Raw genomic sequence first — 20,900 nt, 5'->3', positions numbered from 1 at the left:
ATGGCCCAGCCAATCACCTGACTTGAATCCAATAGAAAATCTATGGAAAGAACTAAAGATTAGAGTTCGTGGAAGAGGCCCACGGAACCTTCAAGATTTGAAGACTGTTTGTGTGGATTGTGGAAGAATGGGCCACTGGGTCATTCCATTTTATTACACAGAACTTAATTTCTGAACTTATTTGTTTTGTTTTCTTTGTATGTATGGAGTACTTGGGTTGTTACCGACATCTGGTGAAAATTTCATGTCAACAGCACCTTTAGAAATATATTTACTGAGAAAAATGGTGACGGGTGTTCAATACTTATTTTACCCGCTGTATATATACAGTTTAAAATATCTTATTATTACTAAAATGATGGTCATTAATGGCAACACTATGTCAATCCACTCATCCGCATAACTGAAGCTGGCGCTACTTTAATATCTGTCGCATCACGCCATGGACTCTAAAATTATATATAAAAATCGCTAATGCTATATTAATCCGCTCATCCTCATAACTGAAGTGCACTCCAAAATAAAATAAAATGAAATATTTTAGATTTACTGAAATTATGGTCATTATCATCAGATGTGTATAACAAATATTTAGGCCTATATTGTGTCTGTCTCCTGCTTTTCACTAATGACTGACTGACTGTAAATGACCATGACAAAAGACACATGTTAAGTAATAAGGATCACTGGTGCAATCAATACATTTAATATATGTGACATTTCAGTAAACCATACTGCACTTTTGAAATTATAGCCTATATGTGCAGCTACGTGTCTTTGTTAGGCAATTTGGACATTATGAAGTGAGCAATAACCTTCACAACCTTATGAGGGAAGGTTTCAATCTTTTATTTAGATGAAACTAGTAAATGATCAGGACACAGAAAAAGTCTGACTACATTACAGTGAAATTAACGATGTTATTAAGATTTTAGAATGAATTGACAGATGTTGGACCTGACTTGATTACTTCTGATCCATTGCCTGCTGAATGAACAAACACAGTGTACTGCATAATAAACACGAGGTGTTGTATTTCACAAAATAAACGTTTAAACTGGTGATTAACAACGACCATGATTTTGTTTGTTTGCTTGTTTAGTGAGATCAATGTGGATCTTTTTGTGGATCTGTCGTTTCACAACTGTTTTGACTCACTGTGGTGAGAAGACATTATTCTGTCAGTCTGATGCTATATAAGCCACACAGTTCACTAGATGACAGTGGCCATCTGATGGATTTATTCTTCGGCTGTCTGCTGAAAACCACAGTTTTGATCTCTGAAGACGGTAAATGCGTGAGATAGTGTGTCTGTGTCCATCTGTAATGCTGTCAGATGTTTATAAAACCATGGACATTTATTTACAGCAACAAAGTGTTGTTCAAAGTTCATTTGATGTAATCAATGCACTTCATTATTATTTAAACATGCATTAAAATGTAATCCTTTTTTGTTTGTGGCATTGGTGTCACCAATTTTAACATCCAAACAAATTCTGTGTTAACGCATTTAAATATCAAAACAGTAAACAAGCTGAGATATCTGTTGAAACTGAGCAGCCTTTGATGCTTAAAAAAAAATTTTTTTTTTTTAAAAATATATATATATATTTACCAATAAAACTGGCAGTCATTGAGAGGACGGGAAAGTTTGTCATAGATAAACACTGACATCTAGTGGATACCAGAAGTACTTCACCAGTTTCAGTACTGCAGGTTTGTTTTGAGCAAATGGTGGTGGGGGAAAAAAACTAAACTCTTAATTCATTGTCGTTGACTTGAGCTACACTACCATTTAAAAGTTTTGGGTCGATAACATTTTTTAATGTTTTTGAAAAAAGTATCTTATTGCTCACCAAGAATGCATTTATTTGGTCAAAAATACCAGTAATAATGGTAATATTACAACAATATTAATATTACAATTTATTACAATTGTGTTAATATATTTTAATATATTCTGAGTTGGTACACAAGAAAAAAATGTCTTATTATAATTGATGTTAAAAACCAGTTGTGCTGCTAAAAATGTTTGTGGAATAATTTTTCTTCATGAATGGATTTATAGAAAGCTCAAAAAACAGCATTTATTTAAAATAATCTTTGTTATAATATTGATAAATGTCTTTATTGTCACTTTTTTTTTAGTAATTTAATGCATACTTGCTGAATAAAACTATTGATTTCTTTAAAATAAATAAATAAAAATCTTACTGACCCCAAACTTTTGACCAGGTAGTATATGATTTTGATGTTGATGTTTGATGTATGATATGATGTTGTTATTTTTTATTAAAAACTGATATTATATCAATAATCATGTAGGGAGAAAATAAGCATCAAAACGACAGTAAACAAATTCATATTAATTCATTTACATAGTTTAATTAAAAATCATTGTCTCTTTGTCATTAATGTAATCCAGTACTACAAAAGCAGGTCTGAGAAAATCAAACCCAAGTCATTTTGTCCATCTTTTAAAACAAGCAAGTACAAATTCCATAATATTACACCCATTCATGGACAAACATTAAAAAAGAAACAGAGAAAGCAAAGTAACTCAGCTTACAACTGAGTAACATTTTGTACCATATGAATTAAACTGATATCTGTGCAAAAGGAGATATCAAACACATGTATACATATTATTCGTACTACATGAGCATTTAAATATATATTTATATAGTCTATACAAGATGTGTGTGTAGATACACACATACACACAAATACAAACAAACACATACATGGACATGCGGTGCATGCATGTGCAAATATAGCTTTCTTTTTTTAATTAAATAAAATATATGCTTCCCAGAAGCACTTAAGAGCTTAGGTGTCCTATACATTGTATAAGATCATATGAAAGAATACAATAATTAATTATAATACAAATAACAATAGTTACAATAAGATAATATTAAAAAATGGACAAGCTAAAGGTACATTGGTAAGTTATCGACATTCCCATTTGGGTTTATTACCCAGACCAGGCAACTCTACCCATTGTGCAAAAGGGCAGAAATTGATCAGGGTTCATAGAGTCACAGAACTGAGATTTCAGTTTCCAGAATGATAACAGGGCTCAAATTTTTGTTTCTGGACCCTCTGTGTGGATTGGCTGGAAGGAATTGCGAATATGAGCAGCTTCAGCGGTGCAAAGGTATCCGAATGCTTTGTTATACCATTCTGGAGTTCTCCCCCTGAAAAAAAAAAGTGCAGAATATTACCACACTGACATGTATTCATTTCTATGAACAAAGCAGCTACAGTCAGAGAATTCTATTTGTGTGTGTGTGTGTGTGTGTGTGTGTGAGTCAGTCAGTTATATTTACTAACTTCAGGTCCACTCTGCAGATGTGGGTGAGTCTGGACTTGCCAGAGCCACAGGGCTCCAGTAAGTAATTGGATTCCATCACTATAGCTCTGATGCCCCCTATAGGCGGACAGTCCTCATGTTCAATAGACACGGACACCAGAGAACATGTCCCCCGCGGCAGATCCGTCCTCCACGACCTGAGCACAAACACCAGCGTAAGTTTATAAAACATTGCTGCAGTAAACAGTAAGCTAAAGCGGTAAACTGTGATCTAAACTGTAAATGCATCCACCCATCCTACTACCATTTTTTTTACCACTCTATAACTCTAACACTATATAACTTTCCAGTAATTCATATTTACTTTGTAAAGATATTTAAAAATGGTTTTATAGGAACTGTTAGGAATATTTTGTGTGAGGTACAAATCCATAGAAACATAAATTCATAAGAGAATATATATTCATGTTTTATTCATATTCCTATTTTTAATAAATATTCAGAAAAAAATGTAATATAGTTGTTGTTGTTGTTGTTTTTTTCCCGAATTTTCCATAAACTTTTCCATAAAATTTAACCATCGTTCCATATATTGGTTGACTTTCCAGTAATTTATAAAAATAATTTTATAGACACTGTTAGGAATTTTTTGTTTGAGGTAAAAATCTATATTATATATGAAATCTATAATCATTAATATATCAAATATTGCTAGTTTTCATTACATATATATTAAATATAATTTTAAAATATAATAACATTTAACATATATACCATTAGAAAACATGGAAATTTTTGTGAGATATATGAAATGATTCAACATAATGTTACTAGTATTCACTACAAATACATATCATATAATTAAATTTTAAAATGTAATATTATATATATAGTTTTTTTTGGGAACCCTGTTATCTTATTCATTTAACCACTGCTCCATAAATCTGTCTATCGTTAAAAAAACCCAAAAAAAACAGGAAGTCCCTGAGTGAACGGACCCACCTGAGCACTACAAAGTCTCTGCTGGGATGAGGAGGCATACAGTTGAGGACATACTGAAACACTTCTGTCTGCCTATCCAGAACCTCACACACTTTCCAATTCATCAGATCCACGTCCCACAGGTGGCGTTCCCGAAGAACACGGTTTAGAACCACCGACGGAGGGGCTTCCACCTCCACCGAGACCCGCCAACTCCGCAAAGGGTTCCCATCACCCACCTTGAGTTAAACCAGAGAACTTTACTTAGTATTCATTATTAGTATTATTAAGATTTTCTGTAATGTTTATGTCCTGTTGTGCATAAGTCTGAATTTTCCAATCACACCTTCTTATAGGACAGCTCTGTGTTGCCGGTGCTCTGGCAGGACACCCAACCTTTGGCCTTTTCCCGTGATTCTTTGAGAAGACCCTGTAGCCTGGCCTCCATGAATGCAGGCCAAGAGCCTTCATCTTCCCCCTCTTCCTCTTGATGTTGCCGCTTGCAGAGCTCCTCAATCGTGGGAGCCTGAAGCTCGGCCTCAACGTAGGAGTTTTGTGATTGTGTCACCATTTCATGCGGAATCTGAGGGAAAATAAAACAATTCGTGGTCTGCTTTAGAGATAATTGAAAAGGCAAATAAAAACAGAAAATTAGATTTGTGGGTGTAATGGTTGTGTTATAAAACACACATTCCAGTATTTGAAAGAAAGTAGGTCAAATCGTCATCATGTGAAATAGATGTGTGTGTGTGTCTCACCTCAAACAAGCGGTTGCACTCTGTGATCATGTGTGCCAGGCCCTGAGTGGCAGCCAGGTTTTCATTCAGGTCCTTTTGGTCTGGCCTCCCTGTAGCATACTTTTTCTGCATCTGCATAGCTCTGTAGACAGATTAGAAAATGCTTTAGCTAAGATGACAAATTTTAATCAAATACATTTAAATTATTTTAGTAATTTTATAAAAAGTTAAACAATAATAAAATATAATTGTATTTTACTTTTTATTTAAAAAATATTATTTTACATAATATAGTCCATATTAATTCTTTTGAAATTTTATCTGCCATTTATTTGAAAAAAATAATTGCTGAAAGTATTGCTTTAACACATCACAAAATTTTACACAATATAGAAAATTTCTTTTTGGATGGATGGATGAAATGAACTGTATATATATCAAAGTAGATTGAGAGAATATATGTTATTTACTTTGGTGCAAGATTGTCCTTTTTCAGGATGTTGAGATGAAAAAGTGAAGGTGCCAGACACACTGCGATATTCATGGGTGTCATTTGATTCTCTTGCACGGAGGAAGTGACATCGCTCAGGAAGCAGAGCAGTGTTTGCAGTACCTCTCTGTTTTCATCTGACATCAGCATGATGGCTGCCTGTACAGCCTGTAAACGCTGCTCTTTGGGCACATCTAAAGAGGAAACAAGGATCAAATTACTAAAGGAAGTCTGTTTTTTTTTCTTCCTAAATTCATGAGATGGATGTAGGAGAGGAGTTAGAGTTAAGAAGCGTTTCTTACATTGGTAAATGTGGAGGAAGGTTTCGCCCAGTTTGCTGGTCAGAAGTGGCTCAGGCAGATCCCTGAAGAACTGTTTGACCATGTCGGCCACATCGTACGCAGACTGGTCTTCATAGTTGACATCATCTGGAGAATTCTCATTCATCTGTCTGAGAGCTTGGATACGAGACTTCACTCCTGACTTGCGAAATAGACCCACCTAAGAAACAGGAGAATTTTATTTTGTGAATTTTCTATTTGTTTTTACATTGTAAATAAGAAATTGGACATTGGAAATTGGTCTCTACATTAACATTTATTTACTTTATTTTAAGATAAATGATTATGATACTGTTTTCAGAATGTCATTAGATTTGTATACAGTTATACTGCTGATCTGATGACTCTCACTAACCTGATCGAGGCATTGGCTCCTGAGGTAGCGCAAAGCCTGCTGGATACCAAGAGGTAAAGGTTGACCGAAGCGTTGCACATGCACAATCAGTGGAACCCCGAAAACATTCTTATCCTTATAGTCTGGAACCTTCATCCTCTTCATAAACTTTGGCACAGACCTGAGAGACACAAAACACCATGGTTAAAAAAATATGTGTGGGACTTTTATACAATATAAGCGTATATTGTTTCCCCAGGCATCTTTTATATTTTATGTTTTGGGAGTAGTAAAGTCATCAATACAATTATAATACTCTGTATGAACAGCGAAGTTTTCATCACAAGTTTTTAACAGCAGGGTGCAGTAACAATAGTGACCAGTAGAGGAATGGATTCGCGTTTACAAACGCATTTAGTTACTGCTAGTCCCTCTTGAGCTTTAAGCTACAGTAAAACAATAACATAAAATCTCATAGGATCTGATCATTTTTCCAACAGATTCTTACCAGGTCCAGCCATGTTTGCTGGACATGGAGTACTTCTCCATAATGGCAGTCAGTCGGAGCAAGGAAAATTTCTGTAGCAGGCTAAGCTGGGCCGCAGGTTGGCTGGTGATCTGGAGAGAGGCGACTGAATGGCTGAGGCGGTTGGAAATCTGGAAGCTGGGCCATCGCAAGCTAAACAAAGAGCAGGGAACCATGTTAGGGATTGAAACCTGGGGTGAATGAATGGGTGACTTTGCGCACAACCACCTAAAATAGCATTTAAATCTACAACATAAGTGTACATGCACAAGCATATATGCTATTTCAACCAGTCAACCAATCCTATCCAAACTTTATAGTTCTGAATCCAACACATATAGCATAGCATTGTTAGCTCTGAATCTTACCGTCTTGGTCTAGTAAGTGAAGCCCCAACACCGGAGTCTCTCCTTTCCCTCATTCCTGTTGATTCTGTTTCATTAAGTAACATCCCATCCCTGTCTACATCACTGGGGGTTGCCTGATCCTCCATCACTGAGTGTCCCTCAAAATCCAATGTGATCTGGCTGGATGATTGCAGGCCACCTTGCCTTTCGTCAACAAGATTAACTCGCTCCTTCCCCGCGTTTTCACTGTTGGGCAGTACATTCTTTGACCAGTGGTCCACGATCTGTTGCAGCCCACTAACATGCTGCAGAATATCATCCAAATGTGGGAAAAGGTCTTCCTTTTCCAAGTCTATGAGGTCACCGGTGCTGGCATAGAGGTGCGAGCCGGGTACGTTGTCGTAAATGCTGATCCGACTGCCTCGGGTGCAGCACTGTGTGACGGGTCGAGGTTCTTTGATGCTAGGTGGACGCTGGACATCCGAGTCCATGCTTGCCGAGTGCCAGTTGATGGAGGTTGCCGTTGAGGGTGAAAGACTCTCGATTGACAGAGCTTTAGGAAAGGTTCCAGGCTTGTGATCTTTAGGGATATGCACCACCAGGTCCTCGTAAGAGCGGAACTCATTGCGTCGGTTCTGCTCAGCCACACGCTTACCCTGGATGAGACTGGAGAACACATCCAAGTCCTCCAGGTACATCCCACTGCGCTTGTGATCAGCCCGGTGGACATTGCGCTCCTTCATGTTTGGCGTACTAACGGCACTCCCGCTGGACTGGCTACTGCTCCCTTCACTGCTAGACTGGGAGGGCAACCCCATGCCGGAAGGTGGCTCTGCTAGACGCACGTCTCCATTAATGATCTCCACACAGCGGAGAGTTTTCACAGCCTGGGGTTCTTGTTGGAGAACCGGGGCACTTATAACAAGACTCCTGTTCCCTCCACCACCCATTGCTCCCCGTGACTGCAAAGCTTCCATGCGCCGTAAGAACTCCTTAGCACGAGTCTGTCCTCGCTTGCCATGCTTTACAGGCAGCGAACCGTAGCTCGAAAGTTCTGAAGAGAGATGGGCTACACCTAGTGATGTGTGGTCAGGCATGGCTGCAGAGTCCGAGCAGGTGTGGTGCGAGCTGTCCGAGTCTTCCGCGCTGTGTGCACGAACACCACCACTGCCGCCGCTGCTCTCGCTGTGGATAGAAGAGATCTCCGGCTCGCTCAAGTCTGTCAGAACACTCTCGCTGCTGGTCGTTGTCCGCAGGGCAGAGTTTTCCCCTGGGTTCTTGTCCTCCACGCCCCTCAGCAGGCAATTGATGTCTTGGAGCCTAGACCAGCGGCGACTGCTCCATTCAAAGGTCCATTTGTCACTGATGGCAAAGAGGTCATCTTCATCTGAGTCTTCACTCTGCAGTTTAACAAGGAAATGCATAAATATGCCTTTATTTTTATTACCATATCTTTTTACTACATTATTAATTCAACTCAAGACTTGAATACCATCCCAATCCTTTGAGAAAACTCTCTTTCTTTCACTGTCTATTTTTTCCTTTTTCCTTCCCCACAATCCAGAACCCCCAGAGGTAACAGTTTAGATTCACTCAAATGGGTTTTTCATGTTTTTCAAAGAGCACATTCCTTCCTCTGTTAAATGATTACATAACCAGTGTGATATAACACAGTTTCTATTCAATATCTTTAGGTGATACAAAAAGAGATACTATACTTTAAGAGAGTAAACAGTTATATCAATTCACACAAAGACAATGCTAGTGGCATTCTCGTATATCAAGTTTATTGTGATAATAAAGTAATGTAGTGGTTTTATAGAGATAGTACACATGGCATTTGGCACTAGTCACTATATAGCATCTTTATAGGCATGTGAACCATTCTGACTCTAGCAGCAAAACCGCTACAACATTAAATCGCTAGATCAATACACATTCCCAGAAGGTTAAATAGAAATAATGCATCACTTACTTTTTTCTTGGGAAGGTTCACGTCAAGTTTCATAGAGGCACACTTGTTTAATGTATTCAGTCGCCTGAATGGGGAAAAAAATAGATAATAATTTAAAATCCTTTCCCTCCGACTGGCTTTATTTTGCATGGCATATAGAGTGGTGATGTGGACACAATATCAGCAGAGCACAGCATGCTGTGGCCGTTTCTAATATAATCATGCTATAAGATCTATGTCCCTGCTATCCAACACTCAGCTCTGGTGAGTAGCAAACCTAATTAGGCACAATAATTGGCCAATGTCCTACTCTCTCTCATGGTCGCTTGCTTTTAATTAGCGAAAGCTTGCGAGCTGCAGTTGGCATGGTTTTCAATGGCCCTCAAGAGCAACTAATGTGGTGTTGATTCCAGCTGCCTGCCACATAGTCACTCCTCTAGGTCTGAAGGCCTGTTTTTCCCCTCAAATTCACAAAACCCTACAAAAACCATAAGAGCTTGCTTTTCTTTGAAGCCATTCCCAAAACCTCCTGAAAATAGGTTTTTCACTTTCAGTCACTTGCGTGGTCCGTCAAATATGAAAAATGAATTTGGGATGAAAGTAAAGCAGCTTTCTGAGACAAAGTCGTGGGATCAAGCTTCTCCTTGAACTAGTCTGTTTGAATTACAGGGCATTAGTTTCACTTACAATTGTTCGCAATAAAGGTCTTGAAGCAACACTGCAACATATCAATATTTCCAATGAAAAGTAAAAGAAATAAGGACGTCTCTTCCTGATCCAAAAGCATGTGGGGAAGATTTATTAAAGGCTGTTAATGCTATAAAGGGAAACACACTGCGTGACTCAAGTATGCGTGGAAACCAAGCTGATGTTTGTGATGTAATAATCATGACATTTTATGACTCTTTATATTGTTTGGTGGTCTGTGTGTGTGCCGTGACAGCAAAGACTTTAGATATAAAACAGAACACAGTCAAGATGTAATGTAGAGAACAGAAAGACACTGGCCGCAGTCAATGGAGAACAATCCGCTTAAAACTGGTTGCAGCAAGATTTTTGCTGATGTTAATTTTTAACATAGTTTTTGTTGAATATACTTATTTTAATATTTAAATTTTTAAGAAGTGTCATTGCTAGCATGCTAGTTTTTATTTTGGTATTAGGAATTGTACTGTTATTGGTATTGACCACTGAACTTTTTGGTTTCACATGAACCCTACATTTGGCAAAGGATTATCAAAAGGGTACTGCGATGACTTTCTGACAAATCATTTATTAAATGCTGCTTGATTTGTGAACTAAACATTTAAAATGAGTCTTCATCAGCGAATTGTAGAGAGCAAAGCGTCAAAGAAAGGTTAAAGATGTGAGCTTTGTCACTTGTGCTTGCAAACATCCACAGCTAACAAACTCCTCTGCGCTCTTACTGGGCATGTCGTGCTAGAATTGTTTACGGAGTTGTTCCCCTCCGGGGGCTGTAGAAAAGTGAGAAGTCAGGGGGAGAGGTGGGAATGTCGGACATTGTTTCCCACACAACAGTAAACAGGTTTGGAATTTCGATGAGTTGCTTAAGGGTTGTTTAGAGTCACAGTAGACCGGCTTGAGTATGCCCCCCTTTGCCCCCAACGCTCTCCTACCGGGGCAGTCTCCAAGGCAACCAAAGTCATTGGAGGGTCTTTTCATCTTAATTTGGGAATTCAAATTCAGTGTCTAAACAAGAGGAAAAAGCTAACTCATTGAGAACATTCTGTACTTTATTTCTGAGGAAACATAATGAGTGTAATTTACAAACTTTGAGTTAGTTGTTGCTTTAATCATGACATTATTTACTTCTGAATTACAAGAAGATTGACATGAGAGAAACTATATAAAACTTGAGCTTAATAGATGCAATACACAACGACAGAATGAAAAATTGACTTTTTAGAGCCTATTTTCATTACTGATGACAAGCCATTGATTCATCATTGCATCCTCAACCACTGCAAAATAAATGTTTTAAATAGTGGTTGCAGATCTAAATGAAATTCTGTAATCGATGATTAGTTAATTATCATCAAATTGTCTTTAGTAATAATAACAGGTCCTCTTTTTTCCTCTTTTTTTATTGCTTTCATTGTGTATTGCATCTATTAAGCTAAAATCTGGTGTAGTTTCTCTCATGTCAGTCTTAATCTAAGGCAGAAGTAAATAATGTCATGATTAAAGCAACAACTGACTCAATAAAGTTTGTAAATTACACTCATTATATTTCCCCAGTACAGAATGTTCTCAATGAGTTAGTTGTCTTCTTGATTAGAGACTGATTTCAGGTGTTCATTAGGTTCTCCGAAGACGTGGCTACTGATTTAGACTGATTTGTTTAGGAAGCACAGAAGACACCAAAGATGCCTCAGTCCTTACCGACATAGAGGTTCCACAAGGTCTTTGTCTAAGAAGTCATGGTCTTTCTTCACAGGAGAGATGTCAATCGGAAATTGAGAATCTGTAAAGAAACACAGGCATATCCCATTTCAACAATCAAGTTCATTATAGACAAACTGGAAAAAAAAACAGATGTAGGGACCGTAATGATTTCCCTCTGATTCGCTAATAGGTCAATCTTGCATGTTCACTGCAAACACAGAGGAATCCATGCGCCCACACTCTTACAAAAACCCTGACAACACATTCTTTCCAGAGCGATAGCCAAGGCAAAGAGAGTAGCTAACTTGTTTTAGACTTCCAGATGCTAATAAAGTGAGACAGGGTTTGCCCCCCAAAATCTGAGCTTGGCTTTGAGAAGCCATTACGTCTTCTACAGAGTATGGTGTCCAACTTATGTAACGGGGTGACTGGATCCAGACCCTGCTGAAGCTGACATTCCACTGGTACAATTAAATGTTTCATCATATATTTTGCTTTTGTGGAACGTAAAAACCCAGATTCAGAGAGAGGCACAGTGTTCTGGTTTTAAACTGCTGGAAATTCCAAAACAACACTTATGAGGAGACGCATTATGGGAAGATTCTGTTCTGCACATTGATTCCATGTCTGCAATGAGACGACAATGAAGTATTAATATTAAAAATTAACAAAGAATGGGTTGTATAACATGACGCCATTTTTCTTATGTAATAGGCTGCAAATTCAATTATTGTCAAAAATATTTAAAAAATGCTTAATTTTTTTAATTATTGTTAATTTTGGTACAAAAAAATGTGAGCCAATGATTTATTTCCAGGTTTAACTCAATATATTTTCCTACATAGTTGCAGACTTTTGAGTATTATATTATATATGATATCATATCATATATGATATTATATATGATATGATATGATATGATATGATATGATATTATATTATATTATATTATATTATATTATATTATATTCAGATATGGAAATGCACTTCAAATGGATAGGAAATGAAAAAAAAAAGTATATCCCAGACCACCTATATTTCCCAAAGGAAACATAAAAAGAAAAGAAAAATAGAGTGTTCACACAATTTTTTTCCAAAGACTAACACTCCAAGATCAAAAGCGTTCGCCAAGGGCAAGTGAAATGGCAGTGTTTCTGTGGCAAGGTTATTCCCATGACCTCTGTCTCTCTTTGAAGATGTCATAGTCTTGTATGTTCAAGCAGTACCTCTTAACCAGAACCAGTTTTACCAGTGACCTGTACCTCTCAGCATTTCAGATGAAATTTTCAGATCTGGGGGTATGAATGTCTAAGTAAATGAGACGTTTTTGAGGTGGTATGAAAGAGGTAACACAGGGCAAATGAATAAGCTAAAACCAGTTTAACATCCTGAGGTCTGGCAGACATTAAAGTGCCCATTAGCATGAGTCTGTCTCGAACAACATCGGAAACAACATCCCACATTAAAAGCGTGTGTTTGCCCTAAATCAGGCTGACTTTGTGAGCTGACTGACGTCATATGATTGTTTCGAAATCTAAATGAGAGCACCAGAGCCTCCCTCGAAACAGTTTTAACTATGGCTTTACAGCTGGATGTGATAACATTTGTGAGGTTTTCTAAGTTTATGTTCTGGTGTGGTGAAGCGTTACCTTCAAAGAGCTGGGCGTACTGGGGGAATCCTGCCGCTCGTAGCCAGTCACAAGCTTCCTTTGCCTCAATTTCTACAACACACAAAATGTTTGTACTTGTCAGACTCATAAAACGTATCTATCTCTTCAATATATAGCCTATATAAAAACATAGAAAAAAATTAGAAGGCCAGATTGCATGAAGTTGATTCGAACTTTGAGATCATAATGACAAAGTAAGGCATCTTCCTTAAATGTCTCTCTAAAACAAAGCCAAAGCACTTCATATTCACATAGATTTTAAAATAAAATAAAATTATCCACATTCTTGTGTATTTCAGTATTTAAGACTCTCAATATAGGGAACATTAACTTCCGTTTGATTGCAATTTACTAAGTAGTGTAATGTCAAAATACTATAATTAAAAAGGAAGAACTTTTATTCATATATATATATATATATATATATACACATACATATATAGTAGTTTTTTCCACAGAAATTTACTATATCTCTATGTTTAATATATGTCTAATATTTTGAGCAAATTTGGTTTTCAAGTGAATTTAAGTATGTTTTTCATAACTTTAATGTAAAACAAAACAATAATACTAATTAATAAATATTTGCAATTGCAGTGTGACAGACAAAACGTCTTTGGAAACTTGCATCCTAGTAAGGGCACATTGTAAAGAAACTAGGAGGACCACTAGCATATTGTTTCATAGACATTTATCTTCAAAGCTATTTTTAGAAGAGCTAGTGTGCTCTTGGACAGGAAGAACGGGAGGGACAGAGAGAGAGAGAGAAAAAGAGTGAGGAGGTATTACATAACATAATCAGTTCTGTGTGATTTAATTATGTTTCTTTTCCTGCCACTGCATGAACAAGGTTATTCTTGTAGGTCAGGAACCAGCCAGGTTACAAGATAATCTCACAGCCCTGTGAGCCTGTAAAGTCTGCTCGTAATCCTACATGATAAAAATGAGGACAGTTCAAGATCTTCAGGATTAAGAGATCAGTTGCATATTGGCAACATGATCCTGTTCATATAACCAAAGACTTTTACGTGACACGTCCCAGCAGACGTCAGCTGACGTAGAGCTTATGGAGAGTTAACATAATGTACAAGAATGTCTGAGGACTGAATGTCTGAAGCTCTTAGTGGTCAGCTTTGGAATAATGCTAATAATGCTGTGTAATTAATATCGTCTGCCAGAGGGCATGGAACATTCATCAATATATTGATTTGTGGGGCCGCTAAACAAAACAACTGGTTTAGAGTTGACCAAAAAGGTCAAAGACCACCTGGTCATTAAAACACAAGATTATCCCATATGAAAATATAAAAACTTAAAGAAAATCACAAATGAAATCTTGTAAATATCAGCAATGATATAAATAGAGAGTAAATGGAGATTTTTGCAAAAGTTTCCATTTCTACTGAGAACAATAACCCAATAATCTCATGTTTCCTTAAAAGATCTCAATAATGTCTCAAACTGTGCTGAGATTAGCCAATATACCAAAGTCTGCAATAAAAAGTCAAAGATTTCAATATGAATGCAAACATCTCTCGTCAAAATCTTTAAACATATCATTATACAATCCACATTTGGTTTATAATACTCATACTATATGTCAAAAATGGTCTAATTTGTGTTATTTTGTATTGATTTGAAAGGAATTTTAGCAGTCTGAGTCAAAGTTGACACTATCTGAACAATTATGAAAAAAATCAAGAGCTGCTCTAACCATATTTACGCAAAATACACAAAATGTAATACCGTCAGCCAGAGAGTAGGGATGTAACGATTAACCGCGAGCCGGTTGAAAATCGATTCAAATATGTGACGATTCAAATCGGTTGAGATGCTAAACAAATCGCGATTCATTTAGGGGTAGTTTATGAATCCATGTCTGAGGGGAACTTGCTGTCTTTAGAAAAGTTTAGATGCAGGGCTCTACAGATCAGTATCTTTTCAGTTATTTAAATCATTTAATATTTCTTTATTTAAAATTTTATATTTAAAACATTAATATCATCATGAATTTGTCATTTTAATAAAAAATTTTTTAGAAGCTTATAAAATATAATTTTTTAAAGAATTTGACAAAAGATGACATACTTTTAATAAAGTTAGAGGAGTCAAATATCACCTCGTAATGGGAAGGCTACTTTTTTATAAAATATTGGATTATTGATTAGAAGGTGCTCCTAAAATTTTGAACGTGCTCCTAAATTTTTTAAGTTAGGAGCAGAAGTGCTCCTAAAAAGAAAAGTAAGCGTTATAATAATAAATCGTGAATTGAATCGAATCGTGAAATCAAAATCGTGAATCGAATCGAATCGTGAGTTGAGTGAATCGTTACATCCCTACCAGAGAGAGTAATTTAAGTCAGTGTTTTGACTTGAAACAGCAAAATCTGATATTTACAAAACAATAAAAGACCATAAGCACATACTTTCCATTGTTTAAGCCTGCATCGCATTTCAACCAGCTATTGAGTAACTCAAGTTCATTGTCAACAAATCACAATAAAAGACATCTACAAACGTAGCCTGCTACTTAGTTTAATACCATCTATTAAGTCACATTCAATTTAATTACAATGTGCCTGATTAGCACTTTTCACAACAGAAAACAACTTTACAGAAAATAGCGCCTTACAATCCCCAGCAATCAAGCCAAAGATGTTTAGATAGGATGAGAAAGAAACAGAGAGAGGAACTAAGACACAAACCGGCAAGTTTAAACAAATGCAGACAACACACATGCACAGATAAAATCCAGAGCCGGTTTAATTAATTTGTCACTCAATAAATCCATAAAATATCATCCAATGCATTTAAACAATAATATTCTATGAACACCAAACAAGATATCTTTAACCACCATTTGAATTATTCTCACCTGATTCAGCAATGCAGTGACTCCATCAGGTCACCTTCACTTATTCAACTCCAGTAAATACAATGATGCAGCAGCACAGCTCAAATCTCAATACATCCTGAATCTCACACCAAACTGCTTGACGATCCAAATCATGCCCCAAAAGGGTCTCCCGCCCTCCAAGAGAGTAGTAGCTGCGTCAGACAGCAAATCGCCTGGGTTTCCATTCATCGTATTGATAGTAACATGGATAACCCTGGTGAGAATTCCTGCGCAGCCTCCACCCCACTAAGATTACCGCTCTTTTGTGTCACCTCCTTTACCGAACAATACGGTTTGTTCACTTCAGTAGCTCCTGTGAGAAGAACTAAAGGCTTCAGACGTCAATTGATATAAGATTGTTCTTTATGAGTTTCATGAAACTCTCAGCCTATAGCTACTCACTCAGCACAACTATAGCAGGAAGCTCTGAGGGCTTTATCTGACAGAAGCAAACAAATGCATGTAAACATACGGGCAAATATTAGCAGATAAAATGTCCTTGAGGTTCAAAAGCCCTAATAATACGATACGACTAACTACAAAAAACAAACATTGATTGTATGGACCTGTTTTTATAAGGTTCTTCTCTAAATATGCTACACCAACACTGTTTACTGGTTGACCTAGTAGGTGAAGTTTTCTATTTTAATATATTTTTTAAATGTAATTTATTCATGTGATGCTGAATTTTCAGTCTTCAGCATCACTTGATCATTGGATATTATGTTTTGATGCTCAAACCTTTATTATTATCAATGTTGAAAACAAAAACTGATCTTTTTTCAGGATTATTTAATGAATATAATGTTCAAAATAATTTATTTGAAACAGAAATCTCTTCTAACCTTATAAATGTCTTTAAATGTCCCATTTGATAATTTAATGCACGTTACTTAATAACAGCACTAGTTTAAATTAACTTTTGACTGACCCCAAATTCACCAGTTCAATTTTATTCTGATTCACAAGCTCTTCGTTTGATTCAGTTCTCTGATTCAATTTGGTTTGATTCTAAATCATTTGGTTTATTTCCTATAGTGTTTATTTTATTTTATTTTATTTTATTATGTATAAAATAAACTCTCTCTCAGCTAATGCCAATTTGTAACTTAGTACATTACAAAAATTTTGTTTAAAAATAACCACAGGACCTAAACTCTGCCGTTCAATTGCTATTGAACATACATAATAATCAAAACAACCAAAAACCTGCTCTGTGGATACCAACTTAAGTCAACTTTAAATGTCAGTTCTTGTCTAAAACATTTATTAAAACAATATGTAAAATTACTATAAATTATAAAAACTCAAATGATAAATCCACATGACAGAGTCTACAGAACATGCATATCTATAAATCAAAACGCATCTAAAGTCACATAAAAGGGTAAACAAGGTTCTTTCAAAATAGTGGAAGTAACACAAAAATGGCACACAAAATATCAGAAAATTGTTCATCATATTTACACAACAGCACTATGTGGCAGTCAACATAGCGCCTGTAACTGAAAACTGAGTGCCATTCACCTGGTTAAACAGGAAGTGAGGGAACAGCGTCCATTCCCAGGAGCGCTGAGGGCAACTGTACGTCCTGTACTGTACAGTAACACTGAAAGTGTAGCGCATCCTTATCAACGTCCCACAGCTGCAGCCCGAAACCCAAGCTGGGAATTCCACGTCGCACAGCATTCCGTAACACTATCCCGAAAGCTACTATTTCTTTTCCATCATTGTCCTTTCTTATGGAATCGGAAGGATAAAGAGCTCAGCTACTGGCTCGCCGCCAGCAGGGGAAACTCTCGCTTTTAAATGCAACCAAACTGCGTGCAGTGTTCGATGACTGCCACCACGACAATAACTCTGTAACACAGCACGGACACGACACAATGCTAAAAGCAGAGTGCCGCTACATATGTGAGAAACACAGACAAGGTGCCTTTCCTCATTGAATAAGCTTATGTAAAAGGAGGCGGGATACGGTTTTCCCTCAAGGTCAGCCATGGCACACGCTGGCACTTTGGCAAGCTGTCACAAGTCCCGTTAGGAACTTAATACAATGAAAAAACTGGCACAGCTAATTATTTGTGAAGCAATTTCTGAGAGAAAATTGTCTCAAAGAAACTGCAAAAAAGTATAAAGACTGAAATAGAATTTTTTTTATTTCTGTTTTATTTAATCTGTCACAATATTAAGCTTCACGGATGTGTGGATTCTGGGAATTATCCAAGAGTGATAAAATAAGCAATAAATCAGTTGCACTGACAACGGAGTGGAAAAACAGATCAGTGAAATACGATAAAGTCGTAGATTTACTTACGAGAGACTTTCATCCTGGAAAAAAAAAAGTGTCCTTAAATGTTTAAACCAGAATTTATTTTTCCCAAACCATCTTTTCTGCTCTCTCCTAACTCTCTCCTCTTCTGCTTCTTTCTCTTCAGCTTTTGTGTTTCTCTCTCTCTCTCTCACTTCCTATTTCCCTCCCCTTTATTTTTCACTCCCTCTCTCTTTGATTTACTCCAACTCTCATTGGTTCTTAAGTCCGAGCCCCCTTCCAGCATCTACCCCCTCCATTCCGCGTGCTTTCTTCGCTCTTCCACTTAAACCATCACAACTCACTCTTTCTCTCTTGGCACTGCTCTTTCGGACACCCTCCAAGTGACAGGACATTGGCCATGTGGGACTTTCTTTTCTTGCCGTCTTATGATGTAATCAACCCCCTACTGATCCCATCCATCTCCCAAACCTACAATCTAGCTCATCTAGTAAAGACTACAGGATGTTTCACCTCCCTTAACTTTGAGTTTTATAGCTTGAGGGGCGACTTTGTTGTTGGCAAAATCTTCCTGTACAAGCAAGCACTTCTCACTCTTAAAAATAAAGTTTTTTTTATAGACATCTATGGTTTCTTTCAAGGTTCTTGAATGTTCTTCTAACCAACCCAAAAAATGGTTATTTTAAGAACTGTTGACTGAAAGGTTCTTTAGGGAACCCAAAAATGGTTCTTCTATGGCATTGCTGCGAAAAATCTCCTTTTGGAAACTTCTGGAGTGTTGCTGGGAAAACAGGAGGGGAGAGATGGACTGGGGGAAACCAAACTGATCCAAATTCCTGCAACGCCCCTCTGCATGATGGGAAGCCGTAGGAGAATGTGACATCACAAGCAGGCGATCATTAAAAGTGATTCACTGGGGGAGATATGGCACGTAACATTATCTAGTGTCAGCTGAGTGTCTGCTGCCCACCGAATATTACATACATCAGCAATGTGACCCAAAGCCTCATGGGAAGACCTATGTGGGCTGTAGCTTCTGCAGTGGGATCAAACAATAAAGAAAGAAGACAAAAGACTGTCGCCACCAGAATGCCAGCAAACATTCCACTAAACTCAAAAGAACATCTTTGTTGTCTGATTGAGTTTTTACTTTAAAAATGGTTTTGGGCTGGATCATAGTTGCAAAACTTTATTTATAAATGTTATATTGATAACCAACATGGTAATCACTACTTATTAAAATGTGAATATTAAAAATTTAAAATATATAAAATTATACAGTGTAAATAATGTTAACATACTAAATAATTTATGTAAAAAATTTAACATTTTAATGTTTTAAAATAAATTATTTAAAAAAAAAATACATAAAAACATTTAACCCTAAACATTAAAAATGTTAACTAAAATTAAAATTAAACTAAAAAAGAATATATTTTTAATAATAATAATAATAATTTCATTTTTGTAATAATAATAATACATTTTATACTAATTTAATAATAATTATTATTATTATTTTATTTATTTTTTATAGCACCTTCACAAAAATCAAGGACACTTTACAATCAATCAGAAAAAAATTATGAATAAAATTATCCATTTTATTATGTATATATAAAGACACACACGTAATATATATATTTTGAAAACATTTACATGTATTAACATGCATATATTTATATTCATATAATTTATATTCTATATAAATATATTTAAGATATAAACATAACATATTTTTCTTAAATATATACATGCATGTGTGTGTATTTATATATACATAATAAATATACACAGTACACACACATACATTGTACACAAAAACTTTTATTTTGGATGTGACTAATCGCAATTAATTGTTGCCCAGCACTAAAAAAAACAAATTTTAGTGTTTTATTTGTTTAATTAGACAGAATCATGTAGAGTATTAATATCCAAATAAGATTGCATATCAAATAAAATCCTGCAGCGTTTAGTATGTCTTGTTTATCCAATACACAATAAATCATGCAATGCAAATACAAAAAAAAAAATCCATAAACCCTGAGGGATTTTATTTGCATATATAATCTTATTTGTATATCAGAGTACAAGCTCACTGTGACGTCGGTCTTAATATAACTTCACATTTTTCATCAATGAATCTTGAAAGGCTTCAGACAATTACACCATTAAAACCAGGAACGGCAATTCTCAAGTGAGACTCTACACCGACCACCCTACAAAAACACAACATGCCTTATGAATCAGCCAGACGGGGCTGTGAGTGACTGAAAACAGCCGTGATACAAGCTCACAATCTATTACTGTAAAGCTTGATGCTCTCATTGGAAAACACCTGGAGATAATTCATGGCACAGAAACAAAGTTCCTGCGGCTGAGTCAGATGCCCCCGAGGGGACGCAGGTTTGACAGACACCTCTTGGAGCTCAAACGCGTGCTTTTTTCGAATGCTGATTCCACTGTGTCAGAACAGACTTGCTTCCTTGTAAGAGGAAACTGGCTTCTGTACTAAACGACAGACAAACATGAGTCTGTTGTCTGTGGAAACCTCTTCACTGGATGTGTCATAAAATACAATGGAAAAACTATATATCAAAAACAGTCATGCATTAGTGGGCCAAAAATGTA

General features: G+C 36.4%; 1 protein-coding gene across 5 annotated transcripts in view; it reads right to left on the bottom strand.

Annotated features, from left to right (window-relative positions):
* Positions 1-2,387: 2,387 nt before the first annotated feature.
* Positions 2,388-20,900, bottom strand: part of stard13b (StAR related lipid transfer domain containing 13b) — an 84,373-nt gene continuing 65,860 nt past the window's right edge. For 4 of the 5 annotated variants that reach the window (XM_016568350.1, XM_016568357.1, XM_016568367.1 and 1 more), the window contains 13 exons: positions 13,082-13,153; positions 11,430-11,511; positions 9,048-9,111; positions 7,094-8,472; positions 6,708-6,878; positions 6,221-6,380; positions 5,827-6,025; positions 5,505-5,718; positions 5,056-5,176; positions 4,644-4,880; positions 4,319-4,536; positions 3,337-3,513; positions 2,388-3,200 (listed from right to left, as the gene is read on the bottom strand). In XM_016568350.1, the coding sequence (XP_016423836.1) occupies positions 3,083-3,200; positions 3,337-3,513; positions 4,319-4,536; positions 4,644-4,880; positions 5,056-5,176; positions 5,505-5,718; positions 5,827-6,025; positions 6,221-6,380; positions 6,708-6,878; positions 7,094-8,472; positions 9,048-9,111; positions 11,430-11,511; positions 13,082-13,153 (3,212 nt within the window). In that variant the 3' untranslated portion in view covers positions 2,388-3,082. Of the gene's footprint in view, positions 3,201-3,336; positions 3,514-4,318; positions 4,537-4,643; positions 4,881-5,055; positions 5,177-5,504; positions 5,719-5,826; positions 6,026-6,220; positions 6,381-6,707; positions 6,879-7,093; positions 8,473-9,047; positions 9,112-11,429; positions 11,512-13,081; positions 13,154-18,314; positions 18,887-20,900 lie in introns of those variants that run through there. The other variant, XM_016568372.1, reaches the window with a different exon arrangement.

The sequence above is a fragment of the Sinocyclocheilus rhinocerous genome, unplaced genomic scaffold, assembly GCF_001515625.1.
Source record: "Sinocyclocheilus rhinocerous isolate Xijiao unplaced genomic scaffold, SAMN03320098_v1.1 scaffold1965, whole genome shotgun sequence".
In the NCBI taxonomy this organism is placed as follows: Eukaryota; Metazoa; Chordata; class Actinopteri; order Cypriniformes; family Cyprinidae; genus Sinocyclocheilus; species Sinocyclocheilus rhinocerous.
The sequence above is the reverse complement of the archived record's forward strand: the minus strand, read 5'-3'. Positions and strand labels throughout refer to the sequence as shown.